Source organism: Acinonyx jubatus, chromosome B4, assembly GCF_027475565.1.
Source record: "Acinonyx jubatus isolate Ajub_Pintada_27869175 chromosome B4, VMU_Ajub_asm_v1.0, whole genome shotgun sequence".
Classification (NCBI taxonomy): Eukaryota; Metazoa; Chordata; class Mammalia; order Carnivora; family Felidae; genus Acinonyx; species Acinonyx jubatus.
The window spans coordinates 128,673,338-128,694,486 of NC_069387.1; the positions used below are offsets into that span (position 1 = coordinate 128,673,338).

General features: G+C 59.5%; 1 protein-coding gene across 3 annotated transcripts; it reads right to left on the reverse strand.

The window, feature by feature from the left end:
* Positions 1-5,505: 5,505 nt before the first annotated feature.
* On the reverse strand, positions 5,506-20,226 carry RAC2 (Rac family small GTPase 2). 3 transcript variants are annotated; one of them, XM_027070817.2, is made up of 7 exons: positions 20,052-20,226; positions 18,121-18,192; positions 12,293-12,410; positions 11,625-11,687; positions 11,169-11,328; positions 7,766-7,897; positions 5,506-5,710 (listed from the first exon to the last, which is right to left on the reverse strand). In XM_027070817.2, the coding sequence occupies exons 1-6, from the start codon at positions 20,084-20,086 to the stop codon at positions 7,767-7,769; spliced, it is 579 nt and encodes a 192-aa protein (XP_026926618.1). In that variant the 5' UTR covers positions 20,087-20,226; the 3' UTR covers positions 5,506-5,710; position 7,766. The 3 variants fall into 3 exon arrangements, with proteins under 3 accessions (XP_026926618.1, XP_026926621.1, XP_026926619.1); XM_027070820.2 differs by having other exon boundaries at positions 20,073-20,224; XM_027070818.2 differs by lacking the exon at positions 5,506-5,710 and adding an exon at positions 6,482-7,154.
* Positions 20,227-21,149: the final 923 nt, after the last annotated feature.

The following is a 21,149-nucleotide window of genomic DNA, read 5'->3' on the forward strand; positions in this document are numbered from 1 at the left end:
CCAATCTGACCCATTATCTACTGACTTCCTACTATGCTACGTGAGGATTCTAAATTTCTTACACACTCTGGCTCCTTCTCTCCACCCTCCACCGAACGGCGTTTTCGGTTAAGTGCACGTTCAGTGTTTTCATTAGGAATGTACCGTACATGTTATTTCCTGCCCAGCCTGGAGTTCATAACTGCTTCATTTTTTTTTTTCATTTGCTTGTTTTTTGTGTTTTTAATATCTCAGTTTTCTAGGACTCCGTATTTGCACAAGCTCCGACCTACAGCTCAGGAAAAATCTCACAGGGGAATGTGAGCCTGGTCAGGATTTCTATGTGGAGATGTCTCAACTCTGCCCATCTGTCCTGGCTGTCCTCTGTGCCTGCGCGTGGCTACCGCCCTGAGACGCTCTCTTCCCTGCTCTCTCAGCGATCCCTTTCAGCTTTTTCCCTGTTAGGTCCTGTGTCTTGAATCTTCCTCCATAATGGTTTACTCCCTTATTTTGCCAGTGCGAAACCTCTACTAACTCCCTGAGCCGGTGTGCACGTGTGAAAATAGTTTATTCTCCTCTCATGCGCATGGATAGCCTGGCTGGGTATAGAATTCTAGGTTGAGAATTACTTTGACTCAGGGGTGGAAGGCATCTGTCCATGTCTCTAGCTCCCAGTACTGTTCTTATTCTCAATCAATTGTGGGTAACCTTAGGTCATTTTTTTCTTTATAACGGAAGCTTCTAGGATGTTTGCTTTATCCCTAAATTTCAGAGATTTCCTAATGCGTGGGTCATGCCACCCACCCTACCCCAACAACAAGTGTTTGGGGCATTTAGCACACCGTGTTAACCTAAAGATTTGTGTTCTTCAGTTCTGGGTAAGATTTCTCTATTATTTTCTTTTGGAACTCCTGTTATTTGACTATTGGCCTCCTGGATTAACCCTGTAATTTTCTTGTTGTTTACTTTTACCATCTTATTCTACCTTCTGAGAGTTGTTTCTATTATTGTTGTTGTTCCCTCTGTTTTTTCTTCCAAACCTTTTATTTAAAAACTATTTTATTTTATTTTTTTAAGTTTATTTATTTATTTTGAGAGACACAGCGATAGCACGAGTGGGGGAGGGACAGAGAGAGAGGGAGAGAGAAGGAGAGAGAGAACCCCAAGCAAGCTCTGAGCTGCCAGTGCAGAGCCCCATGTGGGGCTCAAACCCACAAAACCTTGAGATCAGGACCTGAGCCAAAACCAAAAGCTGGACACTAAGCCACCCAGATACTGCCTAAAAAATGTATTTTTAAAGTTTATTTATTTATTTTGAGAAAGAGAGAGAGAGAGAACACAGGAGGGGCAGAGAGAGAGGGAGAGAGAGAATCCCAAGCAGGCTCTGCACTGTCAGCACAGAGCCTGATGCACGGCTTGATCTCATGAACTGCGAGAACACAACCTGAGCTGAAACCAAGAGTCGGACGCTTAACCGACTGGGCCACCCAGGTGCCCCGTACGTTTTTAAAATTTTAATAAACATAGTATTTTTCATTTCTAAGAGCTCCTTCGGTTTTCTGATTGTTCCTTTATTATGGTATTCTGGTTTTGTTTATGGCTATGCTACGTTTCCTTCTCTCTCCAAGGATAGCTGTGGTAGTTTCTTCAAAGTTTTCTTCTGATCGCTGCCTTGTCTCTATTTCTTGCTAATTCCTTTTTCTCTGTTTGTTTGATTGAGTTTTCTTCAATCGTCCATTCATCTTCTGTTACCCATTCATTTTTCGGAATGAAGCCTTAACACTCAGATTGGCAGCTCCGTGTAGGACAGGGCTTGCGAGGCAATGAACATTGCTATAGGGACAGCTGGCTCTTTCGTCAAGCATACCTAGATGGGACCAGAGGTCAGCACCTGTGAGACTTCTCTCTGGGGTGGTCAGATCCTATCCACAGACTCCTATCTGTATGCCTGGGTGCTAGCATTCCTGAACTAAGCCAGGGAGAGGAGGCGGGCTAGGGTCGCCCTGTTCGGTATTCCGACTTCCACTGAATCCCCCTGTATCAGTCAGCTATTGCTGTGTAACAAACAACCACACACATGGCTTTGGTGCACGAGAATAAGCATTTATTGTACCTCACACCTTCAGGTCAGCTGGAGTGGGTTAATCTAGGCAGGTCGGCTCTGAGCTGCAGGCAGCTGGGTACCTCTGCCGTCCCATTCTTGGATCCACTGGGCTTACCAAGGCATGTTCTTTTGTCAGCACAAGAGAGCATGTCCAAGGGTGCAAGCACATCGAGTCTCTCCTTACGATGCGTATGCTAACATCCCACTGGCAAAAGGGAAGGCCGAAGGCCAAAGCTAGTCAGTGGAGCAGGGAGGGGAAGTGTGCTCTTACCCTGGAGGGGGGTGTGGAGGGAGTAATCACCTGCCAAGCATAATCAGACCTACTGCACCTCAAACAATCAGTCTGAAGGCTCACCCCCGCCTGCCCTGTAGCTGGTGTCCTTGGGTCCAGAAATGTCTGGTTGGATTTTCCTGCCCAGGCTAGGGAGGGATGGTTGCCTGGCTGCATCGTGCAGGGTGGGGGGGAGGGGGGAGGGGCTCTGGGGTTTAATTGCCCCTTAAACAAACTTCTAAATAACCCACCAGTTTTCAGCCTCCCGCCTGGCCATCTGCGGTGGCTGAATCCCCCACTTGGAAGCTGCCCTGGGATTCTGCAAGGCCCGGTGGGTTGCGTCTCTTCCACCTGCAAATCCTCCCCCCACCCCCCCCACCCCCGTCGCCCCTCCCGCAGCACATTAGGCGCTTGGGTTTGCCTTCCCCGGGCCTCTGTTAAATCATTTACCACCCCTCCATCTGCTCTCCGTACTTGTGTGCTGGGCGCTGGCTGGTCTGGGTTCACAGGTGTCTCCTGGTTTCCTTGAAGATGAGAGTTTGTGTTTCTGTTTCGTGTTCTCCATATCGTCGTCGTCGTGGTGGCTGCTTTTCAGCAAGGGGGAGGGGCCAGAAGCAGCTGTGGCCCAGCACCCCGAGACAAGACCCTCCTCTTTGCTCTGTTGCATACACTTCTGTGGTATGTGGATCGACCACACGGCAGGTGTTGAGTTGCTGGTCGGTCTGTCTCACCGGCCCCTGAGCCCCCTGGGGAGCGCAGGGCCGGACGTCACCCTCACGGCACCTCCAGCTCCCACGCAGCTTGGCATGGAGCCCCTGGCTCTACGTGAGAACTGAAGTGAACGAACTTCAAGTGACATGGATGACTGCTCATCGTTTCACCTAGCTTAGGGCCTTCAGAAGTCTTCTAGAACCATCCTAGATCTCCGTCGCCCTCCCCAGAGCCTAGCCTGCCCTGCCTTTTACATCCCATGAGGCCTGGATGGAGTCAGAGGTCCCCAGAGGCGACTCTTTCTCTGGTTGCGGGTTGGGGGGCGGGGGGTGGGGGGGCTGTTAAGAGGGGAGGGCGGAGAGGTGAAACAGCAAAGGAAGAAACTTTCTCGGCCCCAGAAAAGTCGCTGTTTCAGCATACCACGGTATTATTTCCCATGATTTTACGAGGTGGCCGGACTCAGTGGGATGCTCGTCTGCTCCACATGATTTTGGCCGGGGCCGCCGTCATCCGGGGACTCGACTGGGCTGGCACATCCAAGATGGCTGATGCGCACGACTGGCGCCTTGGCCAGGATGGCTGGGAGGCTGGGCTCAGCTGGGGCACTGGAAGGGCTGGGTCTCTCTCTCTCTCCGGTAAAGTCTATTCTTCCGTCTGCTTGTTCGTTTACATCAACAACACGCACGTATCCAGCGTGGACTAGGTCCCAGACACCTGCTAGGGTCATGGTGAGCCATCCAAGCAGGGGGCCATTGCCCGGGGCTCCCTGCGGACTCAGCTGTCCCCACTGGGCTGCGAGCAAGCTCCTGAGAGCAGGCCCACGCTTGACTCACCCTCAACCCCCGCGTTTGGCACACCGGCCCAATAAGCATTTGCTCAGTGATTGGGTGACTGAATGAATCAATAGCTGGGCGAGCATTTCTTTAGGGCAATGGGCGTATATCGTGCCATCTGGGTCGCACAGACCCCCTGAGGCTTCGCTCTCCTATCCAAGGACCTATCTGGTCCTCTGCCACTTTGCACAGCAATGCAGGAGGAAGAACACGGCCCTGGGAGACCCAAGACCTCAGTCACAAACGCTGTCAGCTAACATCAACAGAGGCCTGCCCAGAAGGGGCGTAACCAATGGGTGGTTTCATTTTCCTTTTGTTCCCCTAGCAAGGCAGCCGTTGGCGCCGGTTCTGCGGCCACCCGAAGTTGTCAAGGATCCAGCCTCTTTGCGTCCCTCTGCTCCTCCACTCTTAGCCTGTCAGCTTGTGGCTGCGTGCTTGTGGTTTCATGTGTATAAGATGGCTGCTGCAGCTCCAGACATCTCATCATTATTCATCGGGGAAGAGGACAGGACAAAGGGCAGTGGCCATTTTTGCGTTTTGTGTTTTTTTTTGGGGGGGGGCGGAAGAAAACACAAACTTTCCCAGAAGCCACCTCTCCAGCTGACTTACACCTGCCTTGCTGGCCAGAACTGTGCCCCCGTGGGACCCCAGTGGCAAAGCAGGCGGGGAGAACAAGTGTTTTGGTCTGGGGCGAGGGACCTCGCGGCTCTCCCCGAAAACTAGGTTTCTGTTAGCAGGAAGGATGCGAGCAGTGGGAGGAGATGGGAAAGGAGAGTGTCTGCCGTAGTGAGTTGAGCTCCAGCCCGACTCCCGTGCCCTCCTGTGCCCCTGTTTCCTTCTCCGCAAAACCAAGCTACTAACACCTACACTGGGCGACCCCGAGGGGGGTTAAATGAGATAATATCGGCTAGGTGAGAACGCACGGTGGTGAGAGAATTTATTTCCCGGCGTTGCTGTTGGCATAAAGCAAGGGCTGTGCCCACTGGGGCAGGCTCGGGGGAAGAGGCACGTGGCAGAGACAGCCCCCCCCCCGCGCGCCCTTGGCATCTAGGGAAGTTAGAGGCGCGGAGGAAATTCTTCGAGGAAAGAGGACCAGACCAGGGTGTGCCAAAGGCTAAGACGAAAGAGAGGTCTTTGAGGAAATGAGAGTTCGGTCTGAGGCTGGAGGCGGGGTGTGGCCAGGCCTCAGGAGTCAAGGGAAGGGGTCCCAGATTTATCTGGAGGCCCCGGAAAAGCAGGGAGCAAATGAGGGTCGCTTCAGACTCTGGACGACTGGAGGGGGCGCCCCAGGGCTTCTAAACAACCAGCGTGTCCGATTATGGGGGGTGATGGGTCTGTGTTCGCCACATGCTAGCGAGCCAGCAGGCGTGGGGTTTTCAGGGGGGGTGGTTTGTTTCCGTGGTGAAGTCACCTTAAAAACAGAAAGGCCTTGTCTGAGCGGAGGCTGAGAGGCGCCATGGGGTTTCCCCCCCCCCCCCCCCGCTAAACCCAGTTCCTTTCAAGGGGGTGGGGGTTCCTGGGAGGCCGGTGAGGTGGAGGGCCCTGCCTCTCCCAACATCAGGACTTATGGGGGCAGCTGAGGCCCATAACGCAAGGCCTGAGCAGGGGCGGTGAGCAGAGAATCGCAGAGAACAGAAACCCAAAGCATTTCGCGGGCTGGCAACGGGGTGGGGGGGGGGGGGGACTTCTGTGCCGTGGGGGACGGGGTCTTAGACCTCTCTTTTTTTATTCCTGCCTTGTAGCTTCCTTGTAGCTTCTCCAGAGGGTCAGCCCCCGAGGGCAGGAGCTCATGTGCAGCACTGGACCCCGCACCTGGAACAGAGGGAGAAGGCGCGCCATAAACATGCATTGGATGCGTGCATGAAGCTTGGACAGACGAGAGCAACCATCCACAGGAGCGCAAAGGCTGGCACTTGTCAATTAGGAAACTCTAAGGTGGGAGCGCAGTCCCCTCTCTCTCTTAAAGAAACTCGCTCTTGCTTCGTGCCTCCAGGGACGGGCATTGCTTCCTTACCCCGTGGGGACCCTTTCGGTGACCCGCAATAAAGGTGGTTGGGGAGTTCTGGCTGCTCGACACCCATAATCCCGAACTCCAACAAGGGCTCAGTCCTCCTTGGGGAGATAACCCCTCCACCTTAAGTAGATAAGGTTCTTATCGGCTTGGAACCACCCCTCGCTCCAGCATGGGGTGTGGTCCAGGCCTGGCCAATCAGAGCTCAGCACCCTCCCCCCACCAAATAAGATTGGTTGAATATGACCCGCAAGTAAGCTGGTCCAATCAGAGTAAACCTTAATTAGAACTTTGCCTGGGGCAGATACTTGTGGGTTTTGTTTTTTGTTTTTTGTTTTTTGTTGTTTTTTTTTTTTTTGCCGAACTTGAACCCGGAAGAATGCTCTTGAGAGACACCTGCCAGAAAATGAACCAGACAGCAGGAGGCAGAGCGAAGAGGTACAGGAAAGCAAGCCCTGACGACATAATTTGAGCCCCCCCCCTCCCTCCTTGATCAAGCTGCACCTGAAGACACGATCTTTCCACATTTGAATCAGTAAATTTATTTTCTGCTTAAGCAGGTTGAATTAGGTTTTCCATTTGCAAATGTAGCTCAGGGTCCTGTGAGCGGTGGAGAAAGCCTCGAGGGGTGGCAGGAGTCCGCCGGACCCGGGGTTTTGACGGGCGGTTGCAGGTACCCGCCGACATTCAGAGAATTTGGTTTATTTCATGTTGTCCCAAAGAAGAGCGCTCAGACCAGAGGAGCAAACTTCTGAGACACTCACTTTGGCTCAGGAGAAGGAGAACTTTCAGACAAGCAAGCCCACCAATATTGGAGTAGTAGCCGGCCTCAGGAGGGAGCGAGAGACCCGTCCTTGAAGGCATACTGGCAACAATCTGGCCCGAAATTTCCAGAGGGGATTCAGGCGTCGGGGTGGGACTGGGGCAAAGGGGTAGACGCTGCCATTGTGTGGCATCCTGTGGCAGCGGGCACGGACAGCACTAATGCAAAGGGGGCTCCCCTCTGGCCCCGGGGAAGGTGGGGAGGGCAGGAGCAGCAGGGGTTGGGAACAGAGCCTGCGAATTCACACCCTTCCAGCCCCAGGGGGCCTCCGGCCCAGAGAAGCCCATCAACCAAGCTCTGCAGCCCTCTGCTAGGAAACACCACGGGCGGGGAGGGGACAGCGTGGCCAGCCGGGGTGCCATTGGGCTTTATGGGAGGGCCCTGGAGGTCAGAACCATCTGGCTGGGAGGGCTGGGTGCAACCTGGAAGGCAGACACGCAGGGGGTGAGAATCTGATGGCAAGCAGAACCGCCTGCTCCCTGGCCGCTTTCCCAGCTCAAGGCTCATGGCTGCCTCCTGGCTTTGGCTCCAGGTTGGCCCTCCCACCAGTCCCCCGCCACCCACCCCCCCCCCCCCCGCTTGCCCACCACACCAAGGCCTCTCCACCCTTCTAGTCCCACGTCTCCAGGCCGCCTCCAACCCACACTGGTCCCCCTTCTGCCCCCCTGGAGTCTCAGCTCAGTCTGCCCTGCCTCCACCCTTATGTGCGGTGCTGGCTCCTCCCCGCTCTCCTGGGGGGTGGGGCCAACGCATCTTCCCATCCCGGTCCCCATCCCTGGCCTCCGGCAGGGTCGTCGGCAGGGTGGGAGCCTGGGAACTGGGCTCCACTGAGCTGGACCGGCTCAGGCAAATAGGGAAACTGAGGCCACTGCGATGCTTGCCCTTCTGTCTTGGCCTAAACGCCATTCCCAGTGAAACGCAAGGCCACTGAGCAGTGGCTAAACACCACCCCCTCACCCTGCCGCCCCCCAGCTGGAGCCTGCTGTGTGCAGGTGGAGGACGGGTCACGAAGCGGGAAAGGAGGCACTCTTACCCTAAAGGATGCTGCAGGGGCGCTTCTGTGGCCGCGTGGGCTGGGGGCACAGGACGGCCCGGATCGCCTCATCGAAGACGGTTTTCAGGCCTCGCTGGGTGAGGGCTGAGCACTCCAGGTATTTGACCGAGTCTAGGGTGGGGTGGCAAGAGGGCAGGCCCAGGTCAGGGGCCGGCCCTGGGCAGAAACCTCTCCCAAGCCACACAACTGTGCCAGGCTGTGGGGGCCACCTGGGCTGTGCCACTCAGAAGAGAGTATCCACAACTCTGTGCCTCGGTTTCCCCATGTCTGAAATGGGGAGCTTGGTTTCCAAAAGAGAGGCTAAGACCCACAAGAGTGGGTCTGTATCTTCCTTAGACACGTAAGCCCTTAGGGAAGGGAGGCAGGAATTTTGACACATTCCTAAAGGAAACAAGGGCTCTAGCAACAGTGACTGAATCTCTCCACGTCTCAGTTTCTCCGAAAAACTAGCCACACACCTGCCTCCACGCTTCCCCCCGGGAGGCCTGAGGCGCTCACAGCCCGGTCACCAGGGCCTTCCAAGTGCCATCTGACCATTCCTTAACATCGTCCCATTTGACAGATTCGGAAACTGAGGCTCATAGGTGCGAAATCATTTGTCCAAAGTCACATGCTGGGTGTTTGTCGTCCACCTTGGGGCAGCTGGGGACTGTCAGTGAGGGGAACGGGAGTAGAGAGTTTTCCCTCCCTGTTGAGGGGACCAGCCTTCTCCCACCTGACCGCTCAGAGCAGAGGAGCCCGGGGCACAGACGGTCAGGCGGAGCCCTTACTCCCAGGGGCCACGTTCATGCCCTTTTGGAAGGAACCTGCCTGAGTTCCCGCGTCTGCTACAACACAAATCGTTTCCCTGAAGTAAAGAACCACAAAACCCCTTCTTTGAGAGGGCTGGGGCTGACCTCAGGAACCAGAGGAAAGGCAGGGGCAGGAAGGGGAACTTTGTCCCCCCAGATTCTGCCCTTCTAGGAGGAAGGAAGCAGACCAAGGCTGATAGGTGCCCCTGCCAAGCACTGAGCTGGGGGCTTCCAAAAACCCTGTGAAGAAATACTGTGATTCCCCACTTCCCAGATGAGGAAACAGGCCCAGAGAGGGGAAGCCTGGGGCCCAGAGACACACAGCTGGGGAGAGGAGAGCCAGGACCTCAAGAGGGACTGCCCCTGGAAGGAGGAAGCCCACAGATGCCCTGGGGTTGGGAAGAAAGAAAGGGCAGTGACAAGGAAACCGAGGTTCAGAGAGTATGTCACTTGCACAAAGTCACATGCTGGCTGTGTCCCCTGCACTCGGGAGCATATTCCCAGCAGGGAGTGCACAGAGTGGTCCCAGGGCCTGGCTGGCAGAGGCCAGACTCCCTTGGTTCAGGTTCAGGTTCCGGAGCGTCATCATCTTATAACCCTTTTGTGCCTAGAAGGGTGTCGCCGGGCATTGGCCACTGTCTCCCTGCGAGGGACCACAGCCAGCGTCGACTTCTTCCGCACCCACCAACTGCCTTCTCCCTGGCACCTGCCACCCCCTTGCTTCCTCTCGGCTCAGTGGCATCCAGAGCAATGGCCCTGAGTGGAGGTAGAGGGGGGTGGGGAGGAGGGTGCTGGGCTCCCTTCAGCTCTGCCTCTGATCACCCTAGGACTCTGGCCAGTCCCCCTCTCTGTGCCTCAGTTTCCCATCTGTCTAGGACATGGTGACTCGGGATGCATATCGAGTGGAGGCAGGTGGGGTAGAGGAGCGCCGAGGGCGTGGGGGCAGGTCAGGGGGGCCGCAGATGCCCTTGATCTCCATGACTAATGGAGCCAGGTTGCCAGCTTTGGATCTGAGCTCTGCCCTAGCCTGGCTGGGTGGCCTTGAGCGGGCGACTTCTCCCCGAGCTTCACTCTCCTCTTCTGTAAAGTGGGGTCAACCAGAGAGCCTCCTTCATGGTCGCCGGGGGAACAAGGAGGGGAAGTACATGGCCCAGCGCCCAGGAGGTGCTCAGTCTCCATCAGCCAGCCGCGATTATACCAGCCGGGACCTCAGCTGCCTCCCAAACTCGCCACCACAGGCTGGGGGCCGAGGCGGCCGCCGCCCTTCTCATCACACCAGCAGGTCCCCCTCTCCGGCCTCCCCTCTGGCCTAGGCTGGTCCGAGTCAGTTCAAAGTCACTGCCCCTGCCCCTGCCCCACCCCCCACTGGGGATCAGCTCCAGGAGGGAGAGGCTAGAGACCAAGGCAGGATCCGGAGCCATCTCCTTATAGAGGAGGAAGGACCTTTGGGGCGTGTGCAGGCCGGCCCATGTGGACGGAGAGACTGAGGCCCAGAGAGGGGGGGGCCGCTCTCCCGAGGTCACGCACACAGTCAGCGCTGGAGCCAGGACCGGAATCCAGGCTTCTAGCCCCCTTCTCCTTGTCCCAAAGCACAGGCTTTAGAAGGGAAGGGCTCACAGGCAGGCTGGGGAGTCAGCCCCGGGCAGTTGGTGGGAGACAGGCTGGTCAGAAAACAAGAGAGGGCAAGGGGGCAGGCCCGGTATTTGCGAGGAACGCCAGCAGGCCTAGGAGCCAAAGACCCCAGGATGGGGCCCGGGACCCAGGCTTAAGAGGCAGCCACAGGCCCCCCGAGAAAGATGGCCATGTCAGTGGACTAGTCACAGGAAGGGGGTGGGGGTGGGGGGGGCAGCTGCGGTTTCTCTTCCTGTAGAGATGTGAGTCCCCGGAGCCCTCCCAGTTCCGGCGGAAGGAAGAGTGTGGGGCTGAGGCAGGGCCGGGGCGGGGGGTGGCGGGGAGGGGGGCCCCAGCCTCCTCAGGGACCAAACCCTGGGCCTTCAGGAACCTGTGTCGAGGCAGAGCGCCCCGGGCAGCTGGGTCACTGCTCGTAGTGGCCAGACTCGGCTGGGAACGCTTGGCTCTTGGGCAAGAGCCCCACCCCCAGGCCACAAGCAGGTCAGGCCTTGACCAGGGACAGCAGGCCCAGGTACCAGGGGAGAGGCTGGACCCATCGGTTCTGGCCTCCCCGGTGCAGGAAGCCCTGAGCCGCCACGAGGAGGCCGCCGAGCCAGCATCGTGCTCTCTTGCATTCCACTCCCAGTTCCGTCACCTGCTGGCCCTGTGACCTTGAGAGGTGACTTTACTTCTCTGGGCCAGTAATTGGGAGGCAAAGAGGAGTTGGCCTGAGGAGGGGGCCTGGGGAAAGGGAAGTGAGAAGGAGGCAGAAGGGAAATCACCCCTTCAGACCTGAGGCAAAGCACCTCCTCCGGGAAGCCTTCCTGGAAAACTCAAGCTCGACTTGGCTGCTCGTCCCCAGACAGCCAGCCCTCCCGGCACAGCCTGGCCCTGGAGCCCCTTTAATCCCGCGTGAGGCTGAGGCGGGCTCCCCGCTGCAGCTGGCTCCCCTCTCTGAGCCCGAGCCCCGAGCCCCGTACCGATCTCCTTGGCCAGTGCCAGGCCCTGCGGGTAGGTAATAGGCGCCAGCTTCTTCTCCTTCAGCCTCTCGATGGTGTCCTTGTCGTCCCGCAGATCCAGCTTGGTGCCCACCAGGATGATGGGCGTGCTGGGGCAGTGGTGCCGCACCTCAGGGAACCACTGGGTGGGCGGGCAGGGGGGTGAGAGGCAGTGTGGGCAGGAGGGGACACGGGAACGGGGAGAGGAGGGGCACCAAATGTGAGGAGAGAAGAGGGGCGGCAAGCCGGGGAGGAGGTGGAGTAAAGCTAACCACCCCAGCCCCCTCGGAGCCCCCTCTGAGTCTCACCCCCGGAGACTCACAGCCCTGGTTGGCACTGGGGACCCTCCGCTGCCCCTGCCCCTGCCCTAAAGTCATCAGCAACCCCTCCCCGGGTCACCCGCCCCAAGCCCCCAAGGCCCCACTCTGTCCTGCTCACCTTGGCACGGACATTCTCGTAGGAGGCAGGGCTCACAAGGGAGAAGCAGATGAGAAAGACGTCCTGGGGACAGAGCAGGCAACGGTCACCCGTGAGAGGCCTGGAGGCATCACCTGGGCCCTTCCCACACCTGGGCAGCCACCGAGCTGTTTGTTGATCCAGGCTTTTCTAAGGGACTAATCCTCACACGACAGGCTGCCCCATTCTACAGGTGGGGAGAGTGAGGCTCACGGAAGCCCGGGGTTTGTCACCCGGGATTCCAGAACCCGTACTCCTCACCGGGCACTCACTACCTACCCTCTGGTCACCAGCCCTTTCCTGGCCAGCCTGGAGGGTGAGGCTGTAGGCTCGCCCCCATCTCTCCTCCCCTCCCCAGCACCCCTGGGACTCAGAGTCCTGGGCTCCCTATTTGGGCCCCGTCCGGGGTCTTCCTGCCCCACCCTTGGGCAGCCCCGGGGGGTGCCAGAGCCCACGAGGCAGGGGGGCCGGGGAGATGGGCACAGTGAGAGCAGGGTAGCTGAAGGCAGGCGGGGAAGGGAGGAGGCCCCGCTCTGGCCAGAGGGGTCATTACTGACAGGGGCAGGGTTGCCCGGCCCTGGCCCCAGGGCATCGCCCCCAGAGGGAGCAGGACGAGCTCAGGCTGGGAACAGGAGGACAGGGAAGCACACCGTCTGTGGGTAGGAGAGCGGCCGGAGGCGGTCATAGTCCTCCTGCCCCGCGGTGTCCCACAGCCCCAGGTTCACGGGCTTGCTGTCCACCATCACATTGGCTGAATAGTTGTCGAACCTGCGGGGAGCAGGCAAGACAGGAGGGTCAGTCTCCACGCCCCGGACCCCGGGCCCTCCTTCCGGCCTCCCGGCCTCCCGTTGTTTGGTGCGGAGGCCCAGGGAGGGGCGGCCACCGTCAGACTCGCCAGGCCCTGTGCCATCGGCTTTCCCTCTGGGTTTTGCTGGATTTTTCCCCATTACTGATTCATTACCTTAAAAAAAGTGTTAACTGCAGGTAAACCTCCAGAGAAAGACATGGTCTGTCCGTCCCTTTTCTGCCCTTGGCCTATCTTTTGAAGAAGTGACTTTGGGGGCGGGAGGGGGGGGGTCGCAGAGCATCCCCCCTAAGGCTCGACCCGCATCAAATTTACCCACTTCCTGTGCTGCACTGATGTGGGTCACCCTGTCGCGGGTGGGGTCCTCCCCTGAAACAAACCCTGAGCGGAGGAGGTGGCAGCCTCGGGAGGGGAGTGAGGAAGAGGCAAAGAAGGGACACCAGCTGTTCCGGGGGGCGCTATTGAGGGGTCCCAGCAGAGGCAGCTGGGAGACAGGGCGCCCCCCCCCCCCGACCCCTGAGGGGCAGGAAGCCAGGTATTTGTCCAGCATCCTTATCTTGCATTGGCAGAAGGACCTCCGGGGGCGCTAAATTCCTGGTCTTCCAGGCTGGTGGCAGGGGGCTTGGAGGGGGGGGGGGTGACACTTTTGAGAAATGCCACCAGCACATACAGGAAAGACATGTGCCAAAGGGTTGGGTGTGGGGGGGGGGGGTTGTTGCTAGGGGGATGCAAATAGCGACAGCTAAAATCTCCCACCAGCACCAGGGAGGCCTCCAGGGCCATCACACAAGCTTCCAGACTTTTCTTTTTTCTTTTTTTGTTTTAATCCAACCCAACACTATTTCTCCCTACACATACCCCTGAAAGGAAAGTGCTGGTTTTTCAGCCTATAGAAAAGAAAACTGGGATCAGAGAGGTATAGCCGTCTGCCCAAGGCCCCACAGCCAGCGAGGGACCGAACTAAGTTAGAAGCCAGTTGCGTGGGGTCCCAGCGCTCACGTCTGACGCTCACTGCCCTGTGCCCCAGCTGGGTTACCACCGATGCCCTCACCTCCCGCCCACGAGGGCTAGGGATCATCACCTTGTCCCTCCCCACGAAAGCCACCCGCTCCTTGTCCCCTGGCCTGGCCCACTGAGACCTCAGGATCCTCCTCCTTCTCTCCTCATACACCAGCCAAGCTCTTTCCCGGGCAAGGCTCACGCTGCCCACCTCCCTGAGCTTGATCATGGCCGTGCCTCCCACCCAGATGCCACCTCCCGTTCAAGAGTCAAATTCCTGCCCAGGCAGTTCCTCCACTGCAGTGGGGAGGGGGAGGGGGCCACCCCCTTCCCCCAGCCTCCACCTGGAAAGAGCTCACTGTGCCCTCCCCTAGGCAACCGCTTTATCTTGACCTTGAAGAGGCAATCCGTGTGTCTCTATCTTGCTGGGGGTCAGGGCTCCACAGGGCCCTGGCTGCTTCCCAGGCCTGGCACCCAATACATGCAGGTAGATGGGAACTAAAGCCGGCTGAACTGAAGCCCTTGGAACGCCACCTCCTCCAGGAAGCCGCCCCAGAATGCTGCTTGGTGACCGGCTGCAGAAGCCCCAGTGCTTCAGGGTGCCTCCCGAAACAACTGTTCTGAGAAAGACCCACGCACGCACCCCCAAAAGTGGGCAGCCTGCTATTTTTAGCACCCCATACTTATTCATCCATGGAGTGTTCCGGTCACTTCTCGGTTCCTCAGAGAGCCCCGCTCCCTACTGCCTGGAAGCTGCCACAAACACTTCTCTGACTCTCCACTCTGCTTCCTCCCTCACTCCGCCTCCCCAGTGCCCAGCTGACTCTTACTCAGCCGCCTCTAGCCCCGTGTCAAGGTCATCTCCCCTCTAGCCCCATGTCAAGGTCATCTCCCCTCTAGCCCCATGTCAAGGTCATCTCCCGCAGGAAGCCTTTCCTGCCCCCCAGCCCGCCCATCCAGGCCCCAACCCAGCAATCTTTGCCCAAACAACAGACACCACGCCTGGCTTGCTCCTCACTGCACCCTGAGGCCCCTGAGGCATTTGTCACATAGTAGGGGCTCTGTGTACCAACTCTAGCTATCAGCCATGCCCTGGGGGATTTCAGGAAGAAGGCACCGTCCAGGGAGACACCGCGGGGCATCACGGGAAAAGACGCGCCTCTGGTGTCTTCGGCTTCGGTCGGAAACATTCCTTTGGGACACACTGAGGAAGGAGGGACACTCTCCTCTCTAATGTCCAGCCTGAAATTCTGGTGCCAGAAAGCCTCCCAAGATTCCTTGCACCATCCACACACACACACACACACACACACACACACACACACACACACTTGTCCCTCCCCAGAGGCCCAGCTGCCAGAGCCGGAGGGATTATTGCAAGGATGCACCAGCGGTCTACACCTCCGGGGGGGGGGGGGGGGCCCTTCCTTGAGATCCACAGGCAGCCAGCACCAGAGGAACCGCTCTGGCCAGCCCTCACCCCCTTACCCAGATGAGGAAACTGAGGCCCACAGACAGGAAGGCACTTGCCCAAGATCTCTCAGTCAGTCGGCGGCAGAGCCAGGACTATATTCAGAAAATCCCCACCTGGGAAACATTGAGGTCACTTCAGAGCTTGAGGCTCGGAGGTTTGAGCCCGGGCCTGGGGCATCCCTGAGCTGAGGGAAAGGCAGGGAACTCACGTCTGCTGAGCACCCAGAGCCGTCAATGACTGTCCCAGGCCCTTCGTACTTGGGCCACTTCAGTGGGCCCAGGAAGCAGCTGCTACCATTGTCCCCATTTCACACACGAGGGACACACACTCAGGGAGGCTCGGAGGGACCTGCCCCAGGTTACACAGCTGGAGTCTTTTTACCCAGGGCCTGTGCGGCCTCTTTGTGCACCCCTGGGGCTTTGGTCCCAGCCCGACACCTGCAACGGAGTGGAGGAGGGGATTGGGGGCAGGAGGAAGGGGGCTCAGCCCCCAGCATCACCTGACCCCCACCCAAGCCCACCTTCAGAAAGGAACGCAGAGACCAGGGGGCATGCGTGGCTGGTGATGTGGGGACCAGGGAGGATCGACCAGGTCAGGCAGGGTGTGGACCACCGTTAGGACTCAGGTCTTGGTCCTGAGGACAATGGGGCACCACTGAGGTGCTTCACCAGGCAGGGGGGGGTGGGGGGGTGGACGTGATCATCTTGGCTAAGAGGAGCCACGGGGTGGAGAAGTCTGGAGAAGGGTAGCTGGGGCCAGCGAGGGAACCACACCCTCGGCGGCAGGAGGGTGGGCGGGGGGCAGCGAGAGCCCAGAAGGGGCTGGACGCCATGCTGTGCACAGAATTCCACACTTGGCTTGCCAGGAGGTGAAATGAAAACGAAAACCGAGTCCTGGCCAAGCTGACCGAAATTAACCGGGTGTTCTTTTCTCCCACCAGCTGAGCCGCCCGGCGGTGGCTGAGTTCTGGCACCTTCTCGAAGTAGCCAGAGCGGCCAGTCACTACAGAGCGCCAGTCCCCATCTGTTGGACCCTGAGCTGTCAACCCCCCACGCCTGGCAATGACTGTGCTCAGCTCACCTGCTCATCTGACCATGTGCTGGCCACACACGTGTCCCAGCCTCAGCAAACCCGACCGTCCCCAGAGGAGGGGGATCCCCCCCCAGGAAAACAGGGATCTCCTGTTTTCCCTAACCCCACTCTCCCCGGCTGCCCCCGCCCTCCAACGTCAAGGGCTCGGCGTGACTCATCTCCCCCTCCCCATCACAGAGGAACAGGCGTGTAGTAGGAGCCTCTCGGAGGGCTTGTCCAGAGCTGAGCGACTCTTGTCCCGGACGACAAAGGAGCATGGCATGCAGGACTGGCCACATACTTTGCAGCGTCCGATGCAAAATGAAAACGCAAGACCCCTTGTTCAAAAGTTAAGAATTTCAAGATGGCCCTAGGGTCTGACCCAAACTCCCCAGAGTCCTGGGAAGGTAGACCTTGCCTGGTTCGTTCTTATCTGTCGGTCTGCAAGGGGTGTCCGGTGTCCCGAGCCCACCAAGGGCCACCAGGAGCCCGGGTTCTCCAAATCGTTGGCAACCACTGGCCCTAGCCTGGCCTCTGCTGGTCCCACCGTCTTGCAGCAGAGAACACGCCTTTCGTCTCCCTGCCCAGGAGAGGTGCCCCGGCGGTGAGCCTGGGATTTCCCAGCCCAGCTCTGACCTTATAAAAAAGGGAAACAGAGGCTCAGAGAGGAGAAATGATTGGTCTAAAGTCCTTCAGCGAACGGCCCCCCCCAGCTGGGACAGGCAGAGAGGCAGGAAGGCAGGCCGGGCCAGGGCACCGCCGGTGACAACGGCCTTTTGCGGGAGCTGCGCCCTCTCAGGCTTAGAGCCAGTCCTGCCTCCGCATTAGGAGATGCCTGATAAACACTTGATGATCCATGGCAAACGGACGGATACGGCAGGAGCAGAGAGGGTTGGACACTGGCACCAGGCCATCTGGGGATTCGGAAGCCAAGCTGGTGCTGAAGCCCGTTTTCCAGGGTCCCTACCCAGGCTTCTCTACCCTGGCCCGGCCGGCTGCTCGGCGTCCTGGGGGGCAGGGCCCTTGGGCGCCGTGAGGCTCGCAGCTTCCCCCGTGGGTGGCCTGGGTATAACGGCCACCTCTGCTGAGGACCGAGGGAGGGCACACATGTGTGACATTTCATGCAGGACACGGTAGGCCCGTGTTCTGACGGATCCTCCGAGGGCCTCTCCATGGAGTTCAATTCAGGCCAACACGGAACATGTCTATCAGGTATAAGACGACGTGCATGAGATAACGGGGTGACCGTAGAGTACAAGGCTCCCTGCCCTCCAGAGACACAGTCACAGGAAGGATCAGATACACTCAAGGGAGTGAGAGGTCCCCTCAGGCCGGATGAGAAAGATTCCTGGAAGTGGGGGTTGGGGGGCACCGGAGCTGGCCTGAGGGTCTTAGGCACCTGGGAAGGAAAGGCACTCTGGGCAGAAGGAACGGCTTGAGCAAAGGCCCTGAGGCCAGAATGCCCAGGGAGCGTTTGGTGGGCACAAGCAGGCAGAACACGAAGCAAAGTGATGGGCCACGATGCCGGAAGGCGAGGTGGGGAGAAGGCCCCGCAGAGCCTTGAATGCAGTGCTGAGGGTTGGGGAGTTGTCCTGCGAGGGAGGGACCCGCTGAGGGTTGGTGGGGACGGGGCAGGCGCTTTCCCACTTACCCTCCCTTCCCGAGGCTGCCACCCACAAACTCCTACACACCCGCCTCCACGTCCCACAACAGGGCAGGGCTCCCCACTGGCCTCCAGAGGGCGCTGCCCTCCCCCCTAACAGCGTGCGTGCGTGCGTCTGCTGTCTGCTCCCCCGTGTCAAGGCCCCCGACTACCCCCTCCTCCAACCACCCCATCCCAGCCCCTCTTCTGGGACCCAGCCCCACATCCCACCTCCTGCCGAGGCCCGGCTGGACAGCGGCCTGCTCCCCGGTCTCTCCCACCCCGGGGGCCCCGGCCCCCGCCCTCAATGCCCATCTCGACGCCAATCGCTGCTTCCTGGCTGGATCATGAGGCACCTCTGCCAGGCAGAGACCCCCAGGTGCCCACACGGGCCGCCACACAGGAAGTGCCTGAAAAGAGGGTGGGCTCCAGGATGCCTCTCTCCCCAGCCTCCCAGCGCCCCGGCCCTCCCCGCCCCGGGACTCACACGGTGGGGATGTACTCTCCAGGGAAGGCGTTGGTGGTGTAGCTGATAAGAAGGCAGGTCTTGCCCACGGCTCTGAAAGGCAGAAAGTTCGAGAGGACAGCGGTCACGGGCCCTGCCCGAGACACGGAGGTTTCTGAGCACCTGCGCTGTCCCCTGGCCCAGCCCTCGGGGCAGGGGGGGGGGGGGAGGGGGCGGGGGGAGACCCGGGCCCACGTCTCTGGGCCTCAGTCTCCCCGTCTAGAAAACGGCGATGCGTCCATCCTCCCAGGAGTGTGCTGAGTAGTAAATTAGGATGAAGCTTGTAAACGAGGCCAGCACCATGTGTGACACAGCGTAGCAGCTTGTCCGTGTTAGGGAAAGCCTGTCCCTCCCAACCTCACCGGAGAGAGTAACAGTTAAGAACACAGACTTTGGGGGGTCAGAGAGGCCTGGCCTCAAACCCCACGAGGTCTGGGCCAAACTGCTTAACTTCTCTGAGCTTCAGCTTCCCCACCTGTAAAATGGGCCTAATGTGAGGTGGGTGGGAAGATTGGAGAGAGGGGAGAAGCCGGCGCCTGAAGAGTGATGGCCACGATTCGGGCCCTCTTCCCTGGGTCTGCGAGTCGGCTGGGCCGGGAGGGGGTACAGGTAGCGCCATGGAAAGCCCGGGGCCAAGGGGGCGGCCCCCGGGCCCTCGTTTCGTCACTTCCTGTTCTGAGAAGGCTGGCCGCCTTCTCCTCCCCCGCCGCCGCCCTCCCCAGGGCCTGCCACCAAGGTAACTTTGAAAGACTGGAACGTTGCCCTTGGCTTCTGCCCTCCCCGCCTCAGATTAGGTACAAAGCAGAAGTGAGCAGGGCTGGGCAGAGAGGCGGGCAGATAAGGCCGGCCAGCGCATCCGAATCAGCCGAGGGCCGTCTGATAAACCGACCCGCTCCCAGCAGACCCGTCGGAGCCAAAGTCGGTCCGTCGTGTCAGGGCCACTGCGACCCAGGGCAGGAAAGAGCTGAGCCTCCCAAAGCCTCAGGCTGCCCCTCTGCAGAATGGGAGGGTGGGAACGGAGGGCTGCCCAGCCGGAAATGCTGGGGTAGGCTGGACTGCACCCAGGATGCCCCTGTGGGCTGGACCCTGAGACGCTGTTACGGCTGGCATCAGAGATCGGCATCTCGGACCAGTCGTTGTACAGATGAGGAGACTGAGGCCCACGGCTGAGAAGGCCCCTCGGCCCAGCCTACCTGGCACGGGCCCTCCCAATCACCCTCCCACCCCTCGTGCCCTCTCCCTTCCCTTCATGTTCCCCTCCCCCTTCTGCTCTTTGCCCACATCCCCCATGCACCGTCCTCCCCAACCAGGCAGGCTGAGGGGGAGGGGAGAGTCAGGGAGGGAGGAGGGGAAGGAGGGTAATATTTATTGAGCACCCTAAGCACAGAACAGCCCCTCGAAATATGTCAGGTGACCCCCCCCACATCAACCCCAGGGGCGTGGCCTCTCCCCTGATGGGCAAGCTGAGGTTCAGAGAGGCTCTGCAGCTTGCCTGAGGACACACAGCAGAGCAAGCCAGTGACCAGAGCCCAGGTCAGCCTGCGGACGAAAGGCCAGGTTCTTGGTTCTCCACCCCCGCCCCATCTGCCTCCACAGAGTGGAAGACAGGTCCCATAAGAGACCTGTCCCAGCTCTCAGGGTGTAGGTGAGGGGCCCCGGGCACATCTACCCCCAGCCCCACACCCTCCACCACCTCCCCCCAGGCAGCTTCCGGAGGGAAGTGGGCAAAGAGAGTGGAGCTGTCCTCTGCCCACCTGGGGGGGGGGGGGGCTTTCCCTGGGCCCCGGGGACAAGAAGGGAGCAGCCCCTCCCAGCTGCTTCCCAGGGACTCCTACATCGGCAGGGCGGGAGGGTCTCCGGGGTAACCCAGTCGGGCGGCTCCGGCCAGGTGAGACGTTCAGCCAGGTACCTACCCATCTCCCACCACCACGCACTTGATGGCCTGCATCGCGTCCGGGGCCTGGGAGGCGGCGCTGGTGACAGCTCGGGGCACGGAGCGTTTCTGCGGGCTCCAAGGGTTTGGAGAGCCTGGCGAGGTCCCCCCTGACGGAAGAGCAGCGCAGTAGGACGGGAGGCAGGAGGAAGCGGAAGGGGAACTTACCCAAGCTGCTGCCCCAACAGCCGATTGCAGAGGGCGGAGCATGCGGTCTGGCAGATCAGCCCGGGGCCCCTCAGGTGCCGGCTGGGGCACCGACAAGAGACCCGGGTACCCTCTGGGCTGGGGCCTGACTTGTTGCGCACGGCGCCGGGCTGGAGCAGTTCCCCAAAGGCTTAGGGCTTCCTGAGGAGCTCAGTCCACCTCGGGTCTAAGTGGTAAACACTCAATGAGCTGAAAGTGTGTGCCCTGCACAGTATTCAGGTGCCGGTGAGTCCAGGGTGCAAAAGGTATAGCCCATCCCTGGGGAAGATACAACCTCGCACGTGTGTCTATAAAACAAGGCAGGAAGTGATGGGGCCAAGAGGGATCTCCAGGGAGGGGACCTCGGGGCTACACGAAGGGAAAACCGGGGCCGGGAGGTGACATGTGAGCCAGCACTTGAAAGGCTGTGCCGGAGGGAGGACACTCCAGGCCGGGGATTGCGTGAGGGATACACAAGGCTCCCCCAAGCACGGGGATCCCAGAGTGCGGAAGGAGGGGAGGGGCGCGGGGGGTGGGCAGGAAGGGAGGTGGGGGGCCGCTGATGGAGAAGGAGAAATAAAAAGGAAGTTATGGGCAGTGCTCCACACGAGCCAGTGCTGTGCTCGAGGCCACCCTGGGGGACCAGGCACCCTGGAACAAGGATCCGTGACCCGTGGTAACGAGGGGGAAAGGGAGGGTCTGAGAAGGCAGCGGACTCGCTAGGACCGCCCAGCCTGAAATCATACCCAGCACCAGGCAACTCCAAGTTCACCTGGCTCTAACTGTTCATGGCCACTGCCCCCCCCCCCACACCTGGGGGAAGAAAGAGGCAGAGCCGCCAGTCACCCACCCTGGACTGTCACTTAGGACGAACGAGGAGACCCCGGGACAG